The 15,588-nt window shown below is 38.6% G+C and overlaps 1 protein-coding gene across 1 annotated transcript; it reads right to left on the reverse strand.

Moving 5' to 3' along the window:
• Positions 1 to 297: 297 nt before the first annotated feature.
• zdhhc7 (zDHHC palmitoyltransferase 7) lies at positions 298 to 11,575 on the reverse strand. Its single transcript, XM_023953563.2, has 7 exons — positions 11,330 to 11,575; positions 5,725 to 6,075; positions 4,855 to 4,979; positions 4,072 to 4,168; positions 3,874 to 3,955; positions 3,155 to 3,285; positions 298 to 2,978 (listed from the first exon to the last, which is right to left on the reverse strand). Exons 2-7 carry the CDS (start codon positions 6,067 to 6,069, stop codon positions 2,799 to 2,801), a joined length of 960 nt encoding a protein of 319 aa, XP_023809331.1. The 5' UTR covers positions 6,070 to 6,075; positions 11,330 to 11,575; the 3' UTR covers positions 298 to 2,798.
• Between the last annotated feature and the right edge of the window lie 4,013 nt (positions 11,576 to 15,588).

Consider the following 15,588-nt stretch of genomic DNA (forward strand, 5'->3'; position numbering starts at 1 on the left):
GTAAAAACAAAGTATAATTCATATAATTCGTACCTTTTCCACACTAACTTTTCAACTTTTTATTTTACTACACTAACATTGGGTGATATTAGATTCTCGCCCCTTTTTAAACTCAATAATTTAATCCAATCCACTCTTTCATTATAAAAATGAAAACCTTGGAACATATATTACTCAGGCTCTAATACAATATGAAACCACTGCATCGGCTTAAGCATTCAGTTTCCCTACTATTTGACACCAGCTGATATTCTTCTTTGCATGGATGTCTCTGCATTACAAGAAATCATGCTGAAATCACAAGTTTAATTTGTTTTTATTATGTAAAAGTATGACATGAGGGATATGACATTGTCTGACACAATACAAAAAACCTAATAAAACATTCAATTCACAAGTTAATAATAGTTACCTTTATATTTCCTTTGTAAAGATTTTTGCCCTTAAAGAAAACATTCTCTGGAGAAAGTGGGTAAGAAAGTCTTCGTTGTCAGCGATGATAAATAAAACTGTAACTAAACTCCCATCCTGTTAATACTCATCACAAAAGTCTCCTAGATTATGCATAAATTCCTTTAAAAAGCACCACAGTTTGTGGAAAATAATTTAGAAAAAAAAAAGTTCAACAGCACAGTGTTGTCATAGATGGGTTTGCATGGTGTTCAATAATCGGCTCATTTGGCAGATTTTTTTTAAATCGCACAGCGAAAGGCGGAGAGAACGCAAAGGTCAGCATGGTCGGTCTAATGATGGAAAAAGTACCCAAAATACCCAAACGTAGGAAACCGACAGCATTATAGTAAGCTTAAGGAAAACATACTATTTGATCATATACTTGTAAACAATAAAACAAGGTTTTCCAACAATGACAGCAAATCAGCACAAGAGATGCGATCGACTCTGTTCACTCAAAAACACTGTTTTTTGTATATTAGCCTCTAATTACATGTATGGATTTGACTTCTAATAAAAGTTTCAAATGTTATCGGTGAAATTAGCAACCTACATGATTGTGGCATAGCTTTCGAGTGAAAGTGATATTCTGAAAAAATCCAGCCTAAAAGAAAAAAAAAAAGTCAGCCAGCATTGAAAATAACAAATCCCCTGATATCAGTTAGTGCTGAATGCACTGACCGCTAATCCTAAAATCATACTGGTTTTACATTCTAATTGCTGTTCATTACCTGGAAACACTAGTCTTTGAGCATCTGATATTCTCATAGTAATGTTTTTTTTCCTCTGACAATAAAAAATGACTAAAACAGCAGTAGATCATCAAAAAAAAAAAAAAACAACAACTGAAAAGTAAGGTTTGATAAAACCAACAGGATTCAACAAGTGCTCTTTAAACCCAAAAACATGTTTATGTTGTGCCAACTAGCCAAGTAGTAAAATAGAGATAAAACAAATGTAAGTACATATTTCAAGCAAATTCTACTGACTGCATGAGTTTGAAGACAATGTGAGCGCTTGGATGAATCTAGAAAAGGATTGTTCTTTCTTTACTGCCAGATAATTTAGGGTTTTATTCTTATAAACGTTAAAGTATGAGAAGCCACATTCTATGCTCCAAAATTGTAGTTCTTTCTTTTCAAATGTGCAGGCTGACTGTCCAGAGGAACAAAGCCTAACAAACTGCACTCCTGTTTTAAAAATATCGCTCCACACAGTCGCCAAGCAGCATGCACATCTACCACACTTAATACTGAGCTCTGTCTTGAGGTTTAGTACAATTTTATCCCAAAGGGTTTCCATTAGTTGTTCCGATACCCTTGGTAACCCCAAGTATTTGATATAAAGAAATATCTATGAGAAATGATTGAGATTAAGTCGTCTACCTGAATTATGACAGTGTTCTGGCAGTCAGTGACTTTGAGCAGCATGTAGAAGCATTAAAGTGGAAAAAGTCAAACATATTCCATTACTACATATCCATTATCAACTCAAAGATAAGAATAAACTGCAGTTGAACCCCAACAGTCATCTGGCAACTGAGGAGTAGTTTTTTTGAATATAAGGATGGAAAAAGACATCTGCGTAGTCCAAAAATTCAAAATTTTGGGTTATTGATGCAAAAAAATAAGAAAGATGCACACTAAAAGCTTAGAGTCTATTCAGTCTGTTTGAATAAGAATAAGGCTCTTGTTCAATCATGGTAGCATGTTCAATCATTTGTTGTTTGATGAAAGCCCCACTGATTGAGCTTTTGTACATGCAAATTCAAGCATCTCAGCATCTGATGCTCACTACGTTCCACGTGTCTCTTATGTGACTCAAGTGTTCTGCTAAGTAGTGTACGTCTTGCTTGGCCCACTTCCTTTCCTCAGTCCAAAGTTAGATGATCTTTTGTGGGTCCAGAGGTGATTGAAGACATAAAACTCGTCCACTTTAAAAAAAAGAAATTTATATATATAACTAAACTTTTTTTTGTGCAGCACAGAAGATGAACTCATCACACTGCCAGTAAAAGGTGGAAGGATAGAGTTCCAATAAAAGTCAGGAGAAAAATAAAGACCGATTACACATTAGATCATGTACCGACAAACTTATACCCAAACGCTGTTATTAAAATATAAAAAAATTCCTCCAGTGTTTAAAGATGCTTTTCCACTGTCCTAGCAATGCAGAAGGTGTTCCATGAGCACGGTGACGGTGATGCATCATAGCAGCCTGCCGTCCAGACATAAAGCCTCAGGGGGAAGAGGTCCGTCTCAGTTCCAGCCACTGAAGGCATGTAAGAAGTTCTGCTTGAAATCGCAGCAACTGTTGGTGGTATAAACCTTCCCGACCCCATCCTGTCAGACAGAAAACTCTGAGCCGCTACGTCGCCCGCGGCTCAGCAGAAGCCGGCGCAGACGTAGACCTGTGAACGGGTTGCACCACAGCAGAGAGGGCGGACCCCCAAAAACTGTTTTCATTCCATCCCATCTGGTGCGACGCTCCCACGTTGGCTTCTCGTTTTTAAGACGCTCAATTTCCTGCCACAAACACATCAGAACTGGATTAATATGAGTCACTTATTTACAGATGAAGAACACATTGAAGTTGGCCTGCTGTCATCTTTTGTTTAAATATTCCCATTTGACATAAGTTCCTGGTTACACAAAGTACCGGTAAGGGAAATAAAAATGTGCAGGAGGCAGCGGATACAAACCGTTTCATCGTTACAGATGGAGTGGATCTGTGTGCCAAACATTACAGCTGTGAAAGTGAGGAAGAGGACGGCTTCGAGGCAGAGAAAAATCAGCAGCAGCACAGACACCCCAGGAGAAAAATCACTGCACTCTGACAACACAGAAAGAAGAAAACAAGACTGTTACTGTGCAACAAAAACCTCATCCGAATGTCTAAAACTAAAGCCTTTTCTGGCTGTTGGAGGTTTCTAATTTTCATTCTACTTCCGTTTTGGCTGTTAAAAACAAGAACTGACAACATGATAAAGTCTTATTAAACCAAATGACGCTTTGAAAGTAAACTGCGATCTGGGATGTTTACTTTTACCGACAGAGAAGCGCTCTCTGCAGCTTGCTCTGTTTGAAGGTCACAGACTCCGAAGTGAGTTATTTAGCTCATTCTGAAAAAAATCACAGTGAAAACATGACCCCTATAAAGCAAATGTTGGCTTAATTTTCCATAATTCTCCTGCAAAAAGGCCAACAAAAGCAGCAGGGAAAAACCTGAATGTCAGATCTTCCACAATCAAGCTCTACAACTTCAGCAGCACAGTCTTAGGAAGAAAAAAAACTTCTTTACCCTTCTGTTCTGTATTTTCTTTGCCAGCTCTAAGGAGTGCAGTATGTATATGCCTTTTTGTTTATGCAATTATTTTACCTTAAACTTTTTGTAAAGTAAATGCCACAAACGCAGCCTTACCGTTCCACTGCACTTTAATGCATGTGAAGAAGTGCATGCCACTGAGGCCCAGGGCATGAGCCGATATCAAAGCTACGTACATCTGTGCAGAGAAGAGGCAAACACAAAACATGCACCAGTTTTGTTTGACAAAAAATATCCTAAACATTTCTGCCACACCCAGCAGAACTAGTACAACAACACCTTTGGAGTACTTACAGTAAAGAGAACAAAGAATCTCTGGTTTTTTTCTCCCACACAGTTATTGACCCAGGGGCAATGATGATCCATCTTCCGGATGCATCGCTTACAAATACTGCAGGCAGGAAAAGAACAGTTAATGTATGAAGGGCTGGGAGACTATGCAGATTTCCCCAAAGCCGAAGTGCTTGTAAATGTTTATGCAGACTTCGATATAAAGTGTGTTTTAGGTGGTACAGAGACGGTCGGTAAAAAAAAAAAAATTAAAATTGGTTGTTTATACAAGTCTTTGCTTCACATTTACAGTCGGGCAAAAAAAGAAAAGAACACCATTTTCTCTTAAGACAAATGTGCCAGAGATCTGTTCTTTAAAGCAAAGAAACTGACTGGATCCAATCTCACATAAACAAAAGCCGATGAAGTATTAGACTGCGTAAATATCTCAACCGTTAAGCAAAAAAGGGCAGAAGCAGATGATCAAAAAGTGAGTGTCCAGCAAAAGTTTTGTCATCTTGTTACTCTGGAGTATTGAAGTGAGTTTAGAAATGATAACTCCAGCTGGTTACCATCTTCAATGTAAAAATGCTGACAGAAGTAAAAAAAAAAAAGGAGAGACTGTGGAAGTATGGTTTGTACTGTGAAGCTAAAATAAACATTCCACCACTGCAAGAGTTTAACACTGGGAAGATTGAACTTGTTGCCTGAGTAAAGAAACCCTGGTGTGGCTGTGTCACCACTTGAGGATATAAAGTGACATTAATGGTCTTTTCAAAATGTGTGTGGACGGGGTGTGAGACTGGCCTGCAGTGATGTGCCCTCTCTGGTTTGATGCTGCAGCACTTTGGGCACTTGTAGATGACCTCGCCTGGCTTCAGCTGTAAGCTTTCCATGTACTCCTTGGTTGCATTGCCCTTGGGAACTGCACCCTACAGGACAAAGAAACCAGGGGAAAAAGTACTTAAAATGGGGGGGAAAAAAGCTTTGATGGATGTTTATTCATCAAGTCACAACCTTATTAGCCTAAAAGAAAAACTAAGAGGGCAAATTTACTTATGATATATAAAATCAGTGTTTCCTAGCTGTGTTGTGGTTCATCTTTCACGGTTTGTTTTAAGTGCATTTTGGTATGCTTCTTTTGTTTTTTTTAAACAGTACATTGTGTTCCAAGTCCTGATTGGCTATTGACCTCGTCAATCAACCTCTTCTGTGTCATGTCTCCAGTACAGAAGGCGTTCCGTTCTACATAAATCTTCAACTGCTATCAGATCCTTGTTTTCATTTCATGATACTGGAATTATGTGTCTATTAAGGTTTGAACTTTGAGGGTTTACGCACAAGAGAAAAGCGTTTAAATGCTAATGTCTGTCTGAGAAAAGTGTATAAAGAATGTATTGGGTTTTACAGCCTTAAAACATCTATAATCCTACTTGGTGGACTTTGTAAGTTATTTTTAGATAAACGAGGGTACATTGTACTGCTTGATATGAAGTCAGGTTAATATGACCATCATTTATTAGGAAAACAAATGTAATGATTTTTCCCCCCACTTTGGTTACACAAAGAAAAAAACCTTGATTATTAACCTAAACTTTAACTTGACAGTATTTATTGTTATTTATTTTATTAATAAAGTATAATTGAATTGAATTTATGTTGATTTAACTTCCTTACCGGGTCAGTGAGCATGGTGCGAAGGTGGGAGGCTAGCGCCAGTATAGCCAAAGAGTTGAAGGCAGCCCCGTTCAGCAGAGAGTACCAGAAGTTCTTGGAGGGCAGGAGCATGACAAAGTTCACCACAAACTCAGCGTAAAGAACCAGGAACCAGGTCATGGTCGCGCACACCATCCCACAGCTGTCCTGAATGAACCACACCGTGCGGTTCCCCACGGCGTGACCCGAGTGCGGACCACCAACCATCACTCCGGCTGCCAGGCTATCCGCCTCGACGTCTGTGCCTCCTGAAAGCAGCGGGTGGTGCTGCTCCATGTCTCGTAGTCGATGGTTTGAAGACTGCATCTTTCCCTGGAGAAAGGAGAGGACGATTGAATTAATAGACTACTTTCTTGTTATCCACTCCAAATAAAATATTGTGTTTCTAAAAATGACATCAATAAATGTTTCAAACGGTAAAAGAAACTAATAGGACACCTTGAGCTGTCTGTTTGACATGAAAGGTGCTTTATAAATAAAATTAATTTGAAATTAATTTGAATTTGTCCTGTAACTATAACAGAGAAAGGACACAGACAAGACCAAACGATTAAATGAAGTGATAATCAGGGCAGCAACACATTTCAGGTCAAGTTTTAGATCTTTGATTGCAACAAGATGCCAAAGCTTGTCATAAAATCCTCGTCACAGAGGACAAAACAAAAGTACCACCAACCTCGGTCTTTTTTTTTTTTTTACCATCAACTGCAAAAAAAAGAAAACTAATTTATTGTTACTAACTCCAGTACACCTCGAGCCCTCCCCCGATTGCTCAGAGAAGCATTACTCATCCCAGTTTGATCTTCTGTTTTCACATCAAGGTCGAAAAAAAAAAACATTCAGGAGAGACAAAGTTAACAGCTGGAGGATAAATCGATGCCTCTCCTGGTCCCTGAAGGAAACTGATCCTGCAGCAGTGGTGCAAAATGGCTAATAATAATTACAACCAGACCCACTTCCCCACATCTTTTTAATACACAAAGTAAAGCTTCAAAACAAGATATTTATGTGATGCTGCTTAGTCTAAGATCAACAAAATGGATTCGCCATAATGTGTTTCAAAGTCATAGTGAAGAAACTAACGTGGGGGGAAAGGGAATTCACCACACCCTTACACCCTCAACACACATTCACCAACCAGTTAAAAACCCATTTCTGATGCACGGCTATTACATCAAACCAAAGCATGGCTGACCCTTTGCATGGCTCCTGATCATTATCAGTGTGGCTATTTCTATTTGCTTCAGATGAGATGCCAAATAAAGAACAAAGGGATCCAACAGTTTCAGCATATCCTTCAGAAAAGAACATTTACACCCAACGTTATCCTCAATTTATGGGATTAGCAAAAAATAATTTCTAGAATACCAGCAACTCAAATCAATTATAAGTACTAAATACTGCTTGACCCAAATAGACCTACAACTCCCTGCTACGGTAACACACTTCATGGACCTTAACAACCCAAAACTAAGCCCTCAAAATTTACAAATTGGTATCTAACACAAATGACAAAAATGTACCTGCCCATCGCAAAATGGGAGTCTGGGCTATTATTGAATTCCAGTGATCAATTTTGGCTGCAGATCTGTCTGAATGCCTTTAATATGACCAAAAGTCCTAATCTGCAACTTATTCATTTCAAGATTCTCCACAGAACTCACAACACAGGACAAAGGTTTTTTAGAATGGGTCTCAATCGGTCTGCTATATGCACACAGGTAACAACACAGACGACTAAATGCTCGTCCTGTGGTTCTGTTCACCTGTCCAAACATTCAGGCGAAGGGTCTGAGAGGATTGATCAATATGCTTTAAATATAAGGTCCCAAACTCTGTCTATTAGGTGACCCAAATAACATGGAAACCAACAAGGTACACATGGTTCTCAGTGTTTTATGTATCGCAGAGAAAACTATCCTCCTGAACTGGAAATCCAAAAATAATCGTAGCATTTATCAGTACAGAAATCTCATGTCAGATCATATCAGTTTAGCGATTATGTCTGCTTCCTCCAAACATAATCTGTCGGGTTCAGACTCTCCCTGGTCCCAGCTGATTAGTCACATCACCTAGAAGGGGTGGGATGGTGATGGGTGGGTCTGGTCCTAGCTGGTCCGGCTTTGGGGAGCTATATATTGGCCATCAGAAGATACAATAACCCCTTTTTGTAATAGTAAAATCTGTCCAACACAGAAGGCCTTCAGTTCTCATCTGTTAGCTCAGTTGTTGGACATGACAAGTTTTAAAAAAAAAGAAAGTCTTCCATTGGGAGGAAAATCCATTTCTTCCTTTGTCAGAAGCTTCAGTAACAAACAATCATGAAACACAAATCTTTCTGGAAGTGAGAACTTGTGGCACAACCAACAGAAAACACATTAGAGTCTTATTTCACGTGTTTGATGCTAAAACCATTTTCCCCCCTGTATTCAGTTAAGTACTGTGGACTGACTCAGGTCTATCATGCTGAAGCAGAGAAGACCACTATTTGCTGAAATCAAATTAAAGCCGTGAGGGAGACGGCCGATGCAGCATGCTCAGCTGTCTGATTCTAGCTGACTAAAAATCCAGCATCCAAACCTTCTAATATAGCAAACTGGATAATGAGAGACAGGAAGTGCTGACATCCCCAAACACCAACAATATCCCTTTGACAGCCACAAAACACTGGTAGCCATCTTTCTTTCTCCCCTATCTGGCAAAATGAAACTCAAAACTACTGCGACTGGATTTATGACAGACTTAAACCTATTTATTCATAAATTGGCCAGCAGACGCTGAGAAATCTTTGAAATGTGGACTGTGGCTTCAAAGTGAGCAACCCAAGCTTAAGTTCTAACAAAAACGACTGTTCCTGTAGGTTTTAGGAAAGTGTTAATACTTTAGGTTCTGAAGCATCTGTTTAACAAGAAAATCTAATTATCTGTGCTGAGCAGTGGATCTGCAGAAGGTCACTGCAAGTGTAAACAAATAATGAGGTTTTTAAAGTCATTTAGTATACCCATCGGTTTTTAAGCTTCCTGTTAAGCCAAAGCAGCTGCTCAAATTAGTTATTTGATCTTCCTAAATGCTTCATTTCAGATTTCAGTAAGCTAACTTATTATAAATTTGAGATGATGCTCTATTGTTATTTTACAATCATGTTATGATTTATTTTTTTTACCTTAAAGTTCAAAGGTTTTTTGTTTTGTTTTGTTGCTTTGGGCATAAAAATAGGCAGAAAATGATTTAAATGGGTGCTGACCTTTTCTTTAACTTAAATCCTAATCAGTCTCTCACTGACTTTCTCTATTCTCTTTCAGCTGTGATGTCTACAGAAGACATAAAGAGAAGTCGAACAAAAGCAAAGTATTCCAGAAATGTCAAAAATATATATAAAAAAAAAAAAAAAACGATCAAATTTAAACAACAGACAAATCCATGAGCAACAAACATGCGTAGAGGGCTGGAAGAATTGTTGAAATGTATGATAAATTGTGTTTGTCATACAAAGAAACTTGATGAACATATTTTAGGTAAACAAAGAAGAAAGGTATATTTAAGCGATAATAGATCCTCCAGCTGGCAGTGCAGCATAGCTTTACCTCCTTTCATCCATTCTTTGACCAGTATAACCAGCGGTCAACCAAAGTCCTTCATTTCAGACAGTTTTGGAAAGCCATCTCCTTGTATTGTGAAAGAGAACAGGCGATTATTCACTTTTTTTCTGTTCCTTGATGGCAGTTATATACCAATTTAGTGATACTTTCTGAAAGCAAATCATTTTTACTTTACCATGAATGCTAGTGTAAACACCACGTGGATGGATTCTGACAGCTTTTTTCTGACAGGATTTTTCTTATGAAAGAGAACAAATGTAATAAAAAATCATTTTATTTCTGAATGTCTGAGTTTTTCTCCTTTTAAATGGCTGTCAATCAAACTGTCATTAAGACACTCGGTTTGAACTAATGAGCTGTTGTGATGTCACAACGACTCAGGAGCGCATGCGCATTACACAAGCTCCCTGATCTGCCCTGTCCAGCGTGCACAAGTTCAGAGAGAAGAGAAGATGGCACATTGCTGCGTCCCACGCATGTATCTTAAGTGAATCCAAGACTGGAATTTGTTGTTGGCTGCACGTATTTAAAATTAAACTTAAAGTTGAAGTCCCAAATGTGATCTCCACATTTGAGTTCTTGCTTTGACATAGTTTGAAGGCTTGCTGTCCCGCATTAACCAGAGAGGGTAAAAATAAAAACAAGAATAACAGGGGACGTTTTTTTATTATTCCCTCGATGAAAATAAAAAATATATCATAAGGTTTAGGAGGCCCGAGCAGGCTTGCTCCCCATCCCACAGCGGGTCTCTGTCTGGCCACCAGCTCGCCTTCTGGGAGCCGGTATGGTGATCAGGATCGCTCCAGCTTCATTGGCCCAGCGATAGACTGTCCAGGTCCCGGTTACTGTTGGCCGATTTGATTCAGATAGGCACCAAATTACGTCGCGCGTGCAGGACCTAAGATTGCGTCTGTACAACTGACTTTGGTTTGTTAAGACATTTAGGTTGTGGGATTTCGGTTAAAAACTTCTTAATCATAATTTAAACACCACTGGGAACATTCAAGAAGATCATACGGCAACTTTAAAAGAAAATTTGTCCAGAGAGAGGAATGCTGCTCATCCAGTTTTAAACAGACACTAGCAGATGACATGAGGTTGTTTAAATCTGTTTTGCAACTAACAAGATAAAGAAAAAACAAAACAGTGAAGTTGAGAGGAACCAAACCTATTTTTTCTCAATTATTTTACAGCATGCAGTGGAGTGAACTTCTTACATCAGCAATGAAGCACAAAGGTGTAAAAGAATGAAGTTTGTCCCCTAAAAAACAAACAGATTACTAATAATAATAATAATATATAATGCACACACTTGACTGCCAGCTTTATTTATAAATGTTTTTAACTTGTTTAAATAACAGCTCTGGGCTTAAATAAAGGATAACGTTGTTAGTTACACTGTTATATTAGTCTTAATGTCTTTTTAATTATTTACAATAGCAACTTCAGCGTCGTATAGGTGCGGCATAATAAATCGATATATGAGTCTAAAAGAAACACATTGCTGAGCTGAAAAAAAAAAAAAGAAACACACCCATCACTTCAGCAACTCAATATTAAATTCTTAATCCTCCCTGTTTGTTGTTTTTGTCACTGGCTTTTCCGCGGAGCTCAATAGTAGGTCAACAAAACAAAGCCGGTCATCTTTGATATATACGATCTATGTGACTGCCTACGCTGATACAAGTATTTTTAATTGGAAGGCATTACGCATCGATCAGTCGTGTCTTGTCGTTGCAAGGCTAATTTTAAGGGTCGTGACTGTGAATGAACTCTTCAGTGACCATACAAAGCCCGTCGGGGGAAGCCAGTTAGTGGCTGAGCCCGAAACCTCACAAGCAGAAGCAGAAGTGGACTGTAAAATCTCGCATTTGACTTAACCTCGGAAAGACGCTAACAAGCTAGCATGCTAGCAAAGCACGCCGCAACACAAACAGAGCTTTAAACATAGCGACAAAAACACATACCTTTATACTGCTACTATTACACGTTTTCCCGTTCTTCTCGTTCCATTTTACAGCGTTTTAATTTAAAATTTACGGACTCTACTGCTCCTCGGCAGAGGAAATCCATCATTGCAACAACGGGATGACAGTAGTCAGTGACGGCCACAAGCTTCCGGGGTTGGGTTCGGCTTTCTCCGTTATTTTCCGTAGAGATGGTTCCAATGCCGGGGCCAGAGCCCCACCCTGCAGAGAAAAGCAGGATTGTGTGCGGTTTTATCAACCCTCCACTAGATGGTGCTATTCTCTCATCAGAATGAAACACAAAGAAACTGTATTAAAACAAAAATAATTAATTAAATATTCTGTGGCAAACAATAACTGAACGATTATAAAGAAAAAAAGTGTAAAATTAAATTATATCGGCTTAAAATAAAAATTCTGAAATAAATCCATACCACTTTGAATCAGACACTGCCCCATACAGGACACACAATAAACAACAAGACAAAAAAACAATAATTACAAAATAATCATAGCCCCTACATCATTAAAACTTAACTGGTTCCAAACAACCACTTATATTAAAAAAATGAAAAGCATATATTATCTGTTTCATTCTGTTTTGAGTCTGTTTGAGCATCCTTGATGCGCTGGAGGTTTTTACATCTTTGTGCTCAGACAGGTCAATTGTTTCATAATCAATCCACAGACTTTATTCTAACATTTTAATCTGTAAAACTTTCTGTGCAGATTTATGATGTTATGCTTAAAGTTAGTGATTGATGGATGAACCACGTATGCTGTGCTGTGCTGTTCCACATTAAACATATTTGACACAGACTACAAACCTTTTTTTGTGTTATATTTACAGTGAATGAAATTAGTTTAGGAACTCATACAGCTATTTCTGGTTAGACAGTTTACCAGACGGGCTTATTAGGCATTTGAGTCAACCATTGCTGCATATATTGCGTGCATTCTTACACACTTGCCTGGAACAATCTTTCTGCCAAAGCAGACATAAATCTATGCATGGGTAATTCAACAAAGCAGAAGAAGGTTCTGCACTGCCTGCTGCATAACTAAAACTTTAATGCACCCTACATTTCCAGTCTAGTCAGTGATGTCACAGGGATGTATTTTAGAATACACATCAAGAACAAGAGACTGTATGAAGCTGTGAAATATTTAGATTGACCTGCAGACACTGTTGTGGTCAACTGGGGACAGAGGCTCACTTTCCCAGCTGGAAGCGACAAGACCTTTCTGGCAGCAATGTGTGTTGTCACGTGTCTCCCAAGAGTAGATTATAGAGCCAAGACAAATCAGCTTGGCCACTCTTTGCTTTGTGCCTGCAGCTGCGCAGCGAAACGCTGAGCTTTTGCCCTCTCTCTCGTTCTGGTTCAGAGCCAGTATTAGCTGTGTGTTTTGGAGGGCGGGAGAGAGAAAATACCCAGCAATCCTCTAAAGCAGCTTAAAGGCTGAATCTGGGGACTGAAGCCCTTTCCATTTCCAGAGTTGCCTTCCCTATCCATTATGACTACATGATTGAGTATGTGAGTGATGGCCAAAAGAGCTGTCACAGTGACTCTGCATAAACTCTGTGCTTCATCCTCCCAAAGGTTCTACTGACACACCCACTCTTCACAAGCAGATACACTCAAAAAGGGGGCAAGTATGAATATAAAAATTCACATGGAAAAGAAAAAAACATCTGAGACCAAAAAAAGAACGGAAGCATGCATGGATGTGTGATTCAAAAGGCTGATGCATTTAGGAGTCTGCTAATAGATTAAATAATGAATGCTTGGTGCTTGTGTAACAAATCATTTCTCTCGCTAAGGACAGTGCAGAGCTCTGCATTTACATGCAAGCTTTTGAAATGAAGCAACATTCGTTGTGTACATGATGGATGAATAAAGATATTTAAAGGAATACTTCTGTATTTAACAATGTAAGTCATTTTTTAAATTGTTTTATTTCACATACTGCAGAAATGATGCAATGATTATGAAACAATGAGGAAAGTTTGAAATAAAATCTGATTTTACAGTAACCAACAAATACCCAATCCTGCACTATAATGTTTGCTTTAATTAGGTTTGATCACTCTTGAGGTAAATCCACTCATATAATTTCTTTAATAATGTTTACAACACACAAAAATCTCTACAGGTGGAAAATCTGGCATCCTCTCTCTTTTATTGTTTGTTTTTACAAGGTATTAAAAATTTTAAGTCACTTGTAAATGAGGCGGGGTTCAAGCATCACATGACCCGGTGCTCTAAAAGGGTGTAATTCTGCTAATGCATCTCCTGGCCAACTGATCTCGATTATATGGCTCCATACAACCATCTGTCTTCCATAGCAAAGAAAAATGTAAACATTCAAAATCCTTCTCACACGCAAAGTTAAGAGCAAAGATTTTGACAGAACTTTATTCTAAGTGATTTGGAGAGTGAGTGCAGTTGAAGCACCGCTGACACATTTCTCATTTAAACAAATCAAAATCACAAGTCAAACGTAAACACACTTTTCTTGGGATTCTACAAAAGCAACATGTCAGCTTTTTTTAAAGTGAAAGATTTAAACAGGGAAGAGCATTGACCTTGTGTGTTTGTTAACAACACCCAGTACTAAAAGGCATGTGCAATAAGTGTCATAAATAAGTAACTAGCAGCAGGTTGTTAGTTACTTATTGTTGAAGCACACGCACATATTTGGTCTGTTAACTTTTTAAAGCTCCTGAAGTCCAGTGTTGAGCTTTTGAAAGCCTGCGTGGATTAGACCAGAACTTCAGAGACATGAGTCAGCAAACAAGCAGCTACCTCTTTCAGCCAGGGAGGCTGTTTGCTGTGAGAAATTTATTGTTAAAACTACACAAGAAGGAAAATGACAACAACAACAAAAAAACATTATGCCTAATAACAGTTATAAGAATGATTTAAGCAATAAAGATGCAGTTAAGTCCATGGGGGGTTGCTCTTCAGATGTTTCACTTTTCTCACTTGCTAAACATCCCATGGGTTTTCTGAAGCTCGACTCATATGGTTTACCTTGATGTGATAGGATTACAGCTAAGCCTTGACCTGACAGATGTCATGGATCTTTTTGGTTCATCCCACTTTAGCAGTGAAGCCACAACACCGTAAAGAGACCTAATCCGACATCCTCGAAAGAAAATTGCATAGTTCTAGCTTAAAGCAGATCATTACGGTACATTTCTTTCTTAAACTTAATCAGATGGGTGTTTAAAACCTCATAGGGAATACACAATTTCAACCTTCTGATGCTGAGTTAGCTGCAGCGATCAATAGCACAGTCTGTTAAAGCTGCATTTCAGATGGACTAATGGAAGCAGGAAGTAAGGGGGGGGGGACAACGACATCTCCCAGACTGTTTCTGTTAAACCTCCTGCACAGATGACCCATTAGAATGGCTTTTCTGTTTGTTTACTAGGAACCAGAAGAAGTTTACTTTTGGGAAATTCCCACAGAGAGTTCAGTGCCTCAGTGCGTCTGATATGATGAATGTTAACATTTTTTATTCTCATCCAGCTTTAATCTGTGCCACCCACCACTTGCTGCAAATTTTTTTCCCTTTTACGGGCAAAAAGCACAAAACGCTTGTGTTTTAAGGCAATTTTTCTCAAATAGTGATCAATCAGTAGACATCAAGGGTCTCTCTGCTGCTGGTCACTTCATGTTCAAAGAGCATGATGGGTGCATTGTCAGAGCTTACAGAGCTGTGCAAGACAAAGTTGTGTGAAGAAATTTTGGACGTTTGTGGAGGCATGTCTCATAGCTGCTGCATGCTGTTCTGAGTATGCGACAGCATTTGTGGAGGTACTCCATGAATAATTCAATGACGGCTGACTTCCTCCTTCCCCCCTCTTTCGTCCCAGTGTTCCCTGATTCTAACTAAACAACCAACTCTTGCTTTCAGTGACAACCCACATCTAACCAAGACTTCCCAAACCACTTAAAATGAGCTTCAGCATATCTCCAAACAAATCTGGTCATGCCCGAGTGACCCTGGTCAGATAAGGGATTTCTCTCTGCATGAATAGCCAGACTTAAATACACCCTTATGTAATAAAGGACATAAGTATTTGATCCTTCACTGACTTTATAGGTTTGCCCACTTAAAAAAAAAATAACATTCTGTCATCCTAATGGTTGGTTTGTTTAAACAATGAGTGATAGAAAATCACAAGCAAAAACAATAAATAAACTTTAATAATTTACTTAAATATATTTGCATTTCTTTGAGGAAACAAG

This window comes from Oryzias latipes, chromosome 3 (genome assembly GCF_053564925.1).
Source record: "Oryzias latipes strain Hd-rR chromosome 3, Olatipes_Hd-rR_3.1".
In the NCBI taxonomy this organism is placed as follows: Eukaryota; Metazoa; Chordata; class Actinopteri; order Beloniformes; family Adrianichthyidae; genus Oryzias; species Oryzias latipes.